Source organism: Thunnus maccoyii, chromosome 24 (assembly GCF_910596095.1).
Source record: "Thunnus maccoyii chromosome 24, fThuMac1.1, whole genome shotgun sequence".
In the NCBI taxonomy this organism is placed as follows: Eukaryota; Metazoa; Chordata; class Actinopteri; order Scombriformes; family Scombridae; genus Thunnus; species Thunnus maccoyii.
In genome coordinates this window covers 10,941,030-10,950,582 of record NC_056556.1, presented here as the reverse complement: position 1 = coordinate 10,950,582, position 9,553 = coordinate 10,941,030, and the positions used below count along the sequence as shown (strand labels likewise).

At 39.3% G+C, this 9,553-nt stretch overlaps 2 protein-coding genes and 1 long non-coding RNA gene across 4 annotated transcripts; 2 read left to right on the top strand and 1 right to left on the bottom strand.

The window, feature by feature from the left end:
* The first annotated feature begins 380 nt into the window (after positions 1-380).
* On the top strand, positions 381-1,002 carry LOC121892089 (hydroperoxide isomerase ALOXE3-like). Its single transcript, XM_042404896.1, has 3 exons — positions 381-546; positions 687-768; positions 879-1,002. The coding sequence occupies exons 1-3, from the start codon at positions 393-395 to the stop codon at positions 1,000-1,002; spliced, it is 360 nt and encodes a 119-aa protein (XP_042260830.1). The 5' UTR covers positions 381-392.
* LOC121892087 (arachidonate 12-lipoxygenase, 12R-type-like) lies at positions 963-6,849 on the top strand. 2 transcript variants are annotated; one of them, XM_042404894.1, is made up of 10 exons: positions 963-1,192; positions 1,681-1,847; positions 2,092-2,235; positions 2,436-2,639; positions 2,891-2,977; positions 3,192-3,361; positions 4,243-4,364; positions 5,589-5,689; positions 5,938-6,108; positions 6,265-6,849. In XM_042404894.1, exons 1-10 carry the CDS (start codon positions 1,144-1,146, stop codon positions 6,442-6,444), a joined length of 1,395 nt encoding a protein of 464 aa, XP_042260828.1. In that variant the 5' UTR covers positions 963-1,143; the 3' UTR covers positions 6,445-6,849. The 2 variants fall into 2 exon arrangements, with proteins under 2 accessions (XP_042260828.1, XP_042260827.1); XM_042404893.1 differs by lacking the exon at positions 963-1,192 and having other exon boundaries at positions 1,381-1,847.
* On the bottom strand, positions 4,198-9,437 carry LOC121892090. Its single transcript, XR_006094294.1, has 3 exons — positions 9,269-9,437; positions 9,037-9,194; positions 4,198-4,370 (listed from the first exon to the last, which is right to left on the bottom strand). It is a non-coding gene; the product is annotated as an uncharacterized LOC121892090 (long non-coding RNA).
* Between the last annotated feature and the right edge of the window lie 116 nt (positions 9,438-9,553).

Sequence of the window (9,553 nt, the reverse complement as noted above, 5' to 3'; positions counted from 1 at the left end):
CATACTATATGTTTAAATGTTCATCACTTACCAACACTTTTGTGACCGTGCAGTTTAGCGTTTAGTCTCTGTTGATGAGGGTGTACTGGTGATACTGCTGGGTGCATGTCATGACTTTTGACTTTTCCCATAGCTACAAGGTTATACAGTCTTTGCCAATGACCCAACAATGCTGATATACCATGCATAAGAGAGAAGTCCTCTGAAACTCAATCTTTTGTGAGGGAGCCTTTTGTAACATCAAACCACCATAAAAAACAAAGAACACCAAGCAGTCAGTTCAGCCGAAAAAATTTTTCCAGCAAAGATCATCTCACATGTATTTAAACTCTCTCTTTCTCCAGGTGTCTATCTGCTCTGTGACCTCTTCTACTTCCCTTGGCAAGCTGCTCATGATAGAGCTACACAAAAGGCATGACCCTTCATTCTCTGAAGAGTCCTGGTTCCTTGCCAGGGTGCAAGTCAACTCTCCAGAGGGAGACACGTACAACTTTCCTGTCTACCACTGGATTGATGACAGAAAGGTTTACCTCAGAGAGGCAACTGGTTTGTGGAAAATCCACTTTGTGTTCTGTACATCCCCACTGACGACACAATTTCAATCACTTTAAATTTGGCTTGGTTATTCTGTTGAAATATTGCAGTCATTTCATGCCCATATTCTGTATATTCTCTTTTTCTTCCAGCTCTGAAAGATTCTGATGACATTCATCATCTTAGCAGGAAGAGTAGGGAGAAGGAGCTAAACCAGAGAAAGGAGCACTATCGGTGAAAACGCTGAGTTTGCACATATTGTTGCATTATCAACCCCAGATTTGACATAAATCTAAACCTCCGTACCACCACTCACCCATGTCCTCCTCTCTACTGTCTCTCAGCTGGGATGTATATTTAGAAGGAATACCCCACTGTGTAAAAGCACATAGCCCTCTTTGTCTGCCCTGTGAGGTCCGTTTCTCCTTCACAACTATTCAGATGGGATTCACTGGAGCCACAGGGTGAAGTCTTCAAATTCTTTCCATTATTTATCCATCAAAATGATAAAAAAAAATAAAAAAATAGTACCCCCCATTGTTTATGTGATATAGGATAACATGGCTGAAACTGGAAGGACTGTCTGACCGCAAGGACAATTGGACTAGTATGAATTATATTTACCAAGTGTACCGCTCCAGGCGGACGGATATATCAGGTACTGTACCATTAGGGATGGTTAAAGGGGACGTATCATGCACATTTCCAGTTCTATATTTTTATTTTGGGACTCTACTGGAATATCTTTGCATGATTTACAGTTCAGAAAACTCCTTATTTATCTTATACTGGCTCTTTGTGCAGCCCCTCAGTTCAGCCTCTGCCTGAAATAGGCTGTTTTAGCTCCTGTCTCTTTAAGGCCCCCCTTCCGATGAACCCACTCTGTTCTGATTGGTTAGCTTCCAGAAGTTGCTCCTTGGGAGACTTCCACCAGCTCTGGAGGCTAAGTAAATAAACTATAGTAGTAGGATTCACTTATTTTTCTTGTTCTTTACTCAAATTGTCAGCTTTTCAAATACATCCATACATGTTTGAGTGAAAATCTGATTTGAAATATGCAAGTGGACACCTTGAACAATCTTAGCAACAAAGATAGACAGAACAGCAGGTGTTTCACCTTGAGGTTGAAACTTGTTCTTTTTCCAGATCGTGTTCAACAGTTTTGGAGGAACGACACCTTTTTTGGCTACCAGTTCCTAAACGGTGTCAACCCCATGATGATCCAGCGTTGTACAGTCCTGCCTGAGAACTTCCCTGTCACTGATGACATGGTTTTCCCCACTGGTCGGTGGACATTAGAGGATGAAATGCAGGTGATTACCTCTTACAACTGATAATTTTTTATTTAATTATTCATTAATAGAAACAATAGTGACATTTCTAAGAAGAGACAAGCAACAAATCTGTTCCAGTTAACAAAACATCAAATTATTGTAACCCTAAGTGACCCTCACCCTTTCACTAGACCTTTATAGTTGATCTCAGTAATTCATCATCTTTACTAAAATTATTCCAAGGTGTTGTGTATGATGAGAGTTATTCTGATATTTCCAATAGAAAGGAAACATATTCCTGTGTGACTACAAGCTTTTGGATGGAGTGAAGACAAACGTCATCCATGACAAGAAGCAGTACCTGGCAGCTCCCCTCGTCTTGCTCCACAGAACTGCTGATGATGAGCTGATGCCCATTGCTATTCAGGTGAGTTGGAAGCTTAGAGCTCCTGGCTCACTCAGTATTTATTAATTACCCACATGGGAATCATGACATCATATCCCTAAAATATAAAACATTTTTTAAAAGCAAACATAAACTACATGAAAAGTTCTTAAAGCATTGTTATGGATTATATAATCAATCAGTTTAATGAATCAACCATGTTTCCCTTTTGTTTCCTATAGCTGAAGCAGAAGCCAGCAGAAGACAATCCCATCTTCTTGCCTACTGACTCTGAGTATGACTGGTTGACAGCCAAGATTTTTGTGAGAAGCGCAGACTTCAACATGCATCAACTCAATTTTCACCTGCTGCGCACTCACCTGCTGGCTGAAGTTTTTGCAGTGTCACTGCTGCGCAATGTGCCCAAAGTACATCCACTGTACAAGGTAAATGAGATGAGAGACTGAACTTCTGGTGTTTTTCTACGAGCCAGGTGTAATCTGTTTTAGCCACACCATGGCATGTTGTGCTATGATCTAATGCATGCTGTTGTGCTCCTGCTTCCAATTATTTCCTCTTTTTTGTGTCTTCCCAAGTTGAAGCCAGCTGTTTTTGTGTTTATTTTGCATGTGTCAAAAATTCTGTAGATGCAAAAAAGATCATTCTAAATATTAAGGAATATCCATTTTTTCCTCAGCTCCTCATTCCTCACACTCGTTACACTCTACAGATCAACAGCTTAGCCCGACAACTACTGATATCGCATGACGGAGTTTTCACAAAGGTAAGAAAACACCAACTGTACACATCAGTGCAGACGAGAGAGCTCATCTCACAGCAACGTGAAAAAAGTCAAGCTAATGAAGAGAGCATCTTGACCAACTGAAAATACTGAAAACACAAGCATGTTTTAGACTATTGTTCATTGAGCTCTCTGGGGCATATATCACCTTCTGTATTTGCTCCCAACATTATTTACACATTTTATTGTTTCCTAGTTTGCAGCTTCTGGTGGAGAGGGCATGATCACAATCCTGAGGAGAGCACAGTCCTCACTGACCTACAGCTCCCTCTGCATACCAGATGACATCGCTGAGCGTGGACTGCACTCTGCACCAAACTTCTACTACAGAGATGATGGACTCAGGCTGTGGGATATCATCCACAGGTAGTGACAGGGACTTTTATTGTGGTTTCACAGGTGGGGTCTGTCACTTATCTATGATGAATTCTTATTAGGGGAACTAGTGCAGTGCCCTATCAAAATGTGCCTGTTCAGAATGGGCCGATTTCTCAATACCTAGAGAGAGTTGTGCCCCTCCCCTAAACGCCTCTTATGCAGACTATTAGCAGACGCTACAATTTACCGATGCTCCCTAAACGCCTGATGCCTGGGACACACAGCCTGCGTGAGCAGTGCATGTGCATCGCAGAACCTCTTTAATTTTGGCACCCATGTTAACAAATTAGAGCAGCCACACAGCCTGCGTGAGCGGCATGTCATCTAGAAATTCGGGGTCTCACTTATTTTTTTCCACGTGACGCATGTGGTTCTCAGCAAAAATGATCTGTTGACAGTCATATTAACATCATGCCAGCAACATTACACCTTTCTCTATGGTTTCAGTGTCTATAGCTGTAGAATATGTCACAGACATGAAGTGTCACCACTGCGGGTCAGCCTGCATGGTGCATGCCGGGGCAGGGAGCCTCTCAGGGAACTTAAGTACAGATAGTCGGTGACATGCAGAGCTTCTTTTTTGACTCCTGCCGCTTTCTGACTGAGGTCAGTGAGGAGTGTGGGACTCTCACTTATATATATGCTGTCTGCCTTTGAAACATGCAGGAATTTTACCGTACACGGGTATGAAGTAGATCGGATGAACAGTTCTCGAGATACGTGAAGGAGAAACCCACATACACATATACATACATACAGACACAGAGACAGACAGACAGAGATTCCCTGCTTTATATAGAGAGATTGAATTGGAATTATTTATTTAAGTAAGAATGTGATATTATAAACCATATCAATGTGTCTTATAGGTTTGTGCAGGGACTGCTCCAACACTGCTACAAGAGTGATGCTGAGGTCCAGGAAGATTCCGAACTGCAGAGCTGGATTGTGCACATTTTTGAGCATGGATTCCTTCTCCAAGACAGCACAGGTGCACCTAAACAAAAACCTGACCATTATAACAATACATGTGGGTGTAAAGAATAATATGAGAAATCATTTATCTCATAGGAAAGTGGAATACAATATAATGGTCCTTTTACCAACAAAGTTTGATTCAATTAGTAAACTTTAAGCAGATATTTGTTCAGAAAAAACAATGCACATATAGATACAGATACAGTGCTGCTTGAAAGTTTGTGAACCCTTTAGAATTTCCTGTATTTCTGCATAAATATGACCTAAAACGTGATCAGATATTTACACCTAAAAGTATATAAAGGGAACCAAATTAAACAAGTGAAACAATAAAAATCACTTTTTTCATCTTTTTCATTTATTTATTGAAGAAAATTATCTAATCTAACATATTTGTGGGAGGCAAAAGTATGTAAACTCTTGCTTTCAGTAACTGGTGAGACCCCCCTTTCGCGGCAATAACTTCAACCAAACGTTTCCGGTAACTATTTATCAGCCCTGCACATCAGCTTGTAGGAATTTTAGCCCATTCCTCCTTACAGAACAGTCTCAACTCAGGGATGTTGGTGGGCTTTTTTGCATGTCCTTCCACAGCATTTCTTTAGGATTAAGGTCAGGACTTTGACTCACTCATTCCAAAACATTAACTTTCTTCTGCTCTAACCATTCTTTGGTAGAATGACTTGTGTGTTTAGTGTCATTGTCTTACTGCATGACCTACTTTCTGTTGAGCTTCAGTTCACAGATGGATACTTTGACATTTTCCTATAGAATGTGCTGGTTCAACTCAGAACTCATAGCTCCATCAATGATTACAAGCTGTAGCTATAGGTCAGTAGATTTATTTTATTGTTCCAGGCTTTCTATTTCCACTCTGGTTTTAAAACAGAGCTTCTAACAAACAGAGAGATCGTTTTCACCAGGTACTTGGTATCACCGTTTCACCTCATATCATATGAATCATATCATATCATATCATATCATATCATAGAATTAAATACACACAGAGAGCCACGGCGGGACGTTTAACCAACAGGAAAGAAACCGAAGCAAGAGACGAGACAAGGATACAGACACAAAGAGAGGGTGTGTTTGACTCACATTTCTGAAGTCCATGCTCTTGTCCTTCACAGAAATTAAGTATCATGAATGAATGAATGTCCCACTGCACTTGTTGGTTACTAAGGCTGTATTATGTTCTGTATAAGTAATGTTATTTATTCTCATGAATCTTCAGGAATTCCCAACAGTTTCTGCACTGTGGCTGAGGTGGTCAAGTTTGTCACCATGGTTATTTTCACCTGCTCAGGCCAACACTCTGTTGTCAGCTCCGGACAGGTGAATCCTTTCATTTATACCATGACCATGAATGGCTTAATTCTTCTGACATGGTATACTGAACTGAGGAGAGGAGAGAAGCCTTAATATAAAATAACATAAAAACATGCTCCATTTATTGTCCTAGTTTTGACATATATCTTAACTAAACTAATAATAACTATCATTAACTTATCAGTATGCTCATAGTGTTACCTTTCAAATAATTATTACTAACCAGCCATCCATCAATCATGCATTCACTGCAGTATGACTATGGTGGTTGGATGCCCAACACTCCTATCTCCCTGCAACGGCCTCCGCCTACCAAAAAAGGGACAACGAGTGAGGCCACCATGCTGCAGATGTTCCCCGACATCAGTACAACAGTTCACGGCATGAGCACCATGTGGCTCCTCAGCAGGCATTCCACTGACTTTGTAAGTGTTCACAGCTGAAAATGTACATTTAAAATCATGTTTATGATTTCAAATTTACAGTACTTTCAATGCTTTGTCATTACAGCCAAATTCCACCCTCTATAACCTTTAAATGAGGCTGAAATAAATTATTTTAAACATATTGTTGATCTGCAGGTCCCGCTTGGCCATTACCCAGAGGACCATTTCACTGAGGAAGTTCCCCGCAAGAGGATTCATGCTTTTCAAGAAGACCTTAAACATTTAAATAAAGATATCAAAACCAGAAACAAGAGTCTGGACATCCCATACACATACCTGGACCCAGCAGTGGTGGAAAATAGTGTGGCCCTTTGAATATCAGAGGATGTGACCTCTGGATTAGCTGTTGGTCTAATTCAACCTCACATTTACATTAAAGGAGGCATGATGAAAAAAATAAATCTTTCTTTAGTTTGAGCTGATATTAAAGTGGAAAGCAAAAACTGTTATGTAATGCAAACATCATCATTGTATGCCATTTTTATGCAGCTGTATTGAGTTGTGATGCACAGTTCTTTTTAAGCTTCTAACAAACAAAATCTTCTTACAAGAACTAAACTTGGCAATTTACCATTTTTTAAATTATTTTTAGTCTCAACACAAGAATCAATAAATCATGTATTTCTTAAACCAACATCTATGAATATTTTGTAGATGCATGTAACCAATACAAATAGCATGATCTGTATGTGAGCCTGTCTGTTCTGAGTTGTAGAAAACATTTGATGATTTCATGTATTTCTATTTATCTTTCTTACAAGTTGTGTTCACTGTTTAATTTCAATTTAACTTTTTCAATATCTACAATAAAAATCCAATTAAAATTTTATATACAGATTTTGGTTGAAGGGTTTCACATTTTTCTATCAAATGTTTAAATCAAATAAACCGACTGCTCAAAAATTTATGTCACAAAGATTTATACAGGGGAGGAAAATTTTTTATAGACAATGTTTTGATTGTTATTAACAAAAATCAAAAGCCCATATGATTAGTTTGATGTTGTCCTACTCGAAAATGGGTAATCCTGCCAGTCCTCTCTTATGACCCCTGACCTCTGACCCTAAGCCTGACCCAATGCAGGACTAGAGCCAGGGCTTAGATGCTCAAGGATCAGTTCCAGGTTCTACATATGCTCAGAGGTCACCCTAAAAAGGTGAATAACCTTAACGATGACCACCTATGAAAATGCAGTATTTAAAAAAATAATAATTTTCCATCAAATATCATTATCCACCTTTAGGAGCCTACCCACCTTTAACTGATGTTACTGAGGTGAAATCTCTTGTTTTGTCTGTTATCTGCTGCCTAAAGTCATTCTCAAAAAACACTGTATTATCATATAATGTTTTAATGATTATTAATCTTGTATAGAAGTGTATTCAACTGATCAATTTTTGTCCTTAAAGAATATGATTTATGTCTAGTTTGTTAGGAAAGAAGGAACAGAAAAGGTTATCTTTAGATCACAGTGACCCTGATTCTAAGAAGTGATAGTTGAAGAGGAGGAACTAAATACCAGAGGTGAAAGTTGTGACAGACGGGCATAACAGGAAACGGGTGTCTGTACACAAAGTATGACTGTGCACAAGTTGTTTGTTTGACTGTTGTGTTTGGTGGAGGCTGAAAGTATAAAATGTTTGTATGAGTCTATCAATGTGCTTCTCCCTTGCTACGGAGCTTGGGAGGCCTATATGCATATACTTTATTAAATGCAGTTGGACTGCAGGAAAATACTGCATCTCTGGTATTTAATTGCCTTTGTCACCTGACTAGACAGGCTGACTTTTCAGCTGCAAAAATGTATTAATTGATTGTTGATTAATTGTTTAGCCTATAAAATGTAAGATGAAAGTGAAAGATGGCTGTTGTAATTTTCCACAGCCCAAGGTGACCTCTTCAAATGTCTTGTTTTGTCTGACCAACAGTCCAAAATGCAAAACTATTCAATTTACAAGCACATAAAAACACAGAAAAGGAGCAAATCTTTGCAGGTGGGAAACTGGAACCAGCAAATATTTGGCATTTTTGCTTTAAGAATTATTAAAACAATTAATCGATTATCAAAATAGTTGCTGATTATTTTTCTGTCGATTGACTAATGGATTAATTTACTAATCTTTGCAACTCTAAACTCTGAAAACACATACACACAGATCTAAAACCTTATGTTCACATCATTAAGTATCAATGCATGTATCAAACACATGACTTACACACCTTCATTTATATGCTTGTCAGGCAAAAAATATCCCTCAAGGTCTGCAATACTATAGTTAGTTACTACAGTTATTAAAATGTATACAACACAGCTTGAAAACAAGTCATGAATGAAGACATTTTCAGGACCAACCAGCAGAGCTTCTGCACAGGCCCCAAACAAACACAAATCACAGACAAGCAGCAGCAGCAACATGTGATTTAACAACCAGCAAACACAACTTATTCAAAGCCTCGGCGGGCTACACAGACAGCAGCAACAACACAACAGCTTCAGCGTCCAGACAAACAATAAACAACAAGCTCCAAACCATCAACAACAACACAACAGCTTCAGCGTCCAGACAAACAATAAACAACAAGCTCCAAACCCTAAACAACAACACAACAGCTTCAGCGTCCAGACAAACAATAAACAACAAGCTCCAAACCATAAACAACAACACAACAGCTTCAGCGTCCAGACAAACAATAAACAACAAGCTCCAAACCATAAACAGCAACACAACCGCTTCAGCGTCCAGACAAACAATAAACAACAAGCTCCAAACCATCAACAACAACACAGCAAAGAGTTAAATACACACAGAGAGCCACGGCGGGACATTTAACCAGCAGGAAAGAAACCGAAGCGAGCGAAGAGACAAAGATACAGACACAAAGATAGAGAGGGTGTATTTGACTCACGTTTTTGAAGTCCATGTTCTCGTCTTTCACAGAAATGAAGTTTCATGAATGAATGAATGAATGTCCCACTGCACTTGTTGTTTTGACAGTCTTTTTGTTTGCTTGTTGACAGACGTCCTTCATGTCCTCTCTTCTCTCCGTTTCAAACGGCAGGTGAGCTGGTGGAAAATAAGCTAGCTTAACTTTGTTTTCTGTTTAAATTAAGTTAAATTTCTATCGTTTGTCGTCTTACCAGAGTGTTTCAAGCTTCACAGTTCCGTTTCTTCTTCCAGAGATGTGTCCATTCACAGTTGTCGTCGTGCCATGACAATGCCCGCATCTAAATGTTTGATACTTGGCTCATTTTTAATCAAAGGTTGTTAACTTTCACCTGGTTTACCTTTCTGTAACCGTCGGTAAAGGTGCAATACTCTTTTTGACCGCTTACACTGGCTGACATGCAACAGCCGTTACAACCCAGAGGGGCGCTGTTTCACTCATTTGGGGAAGTTGTGAAAATGGGAAAGACCGCCTTAAA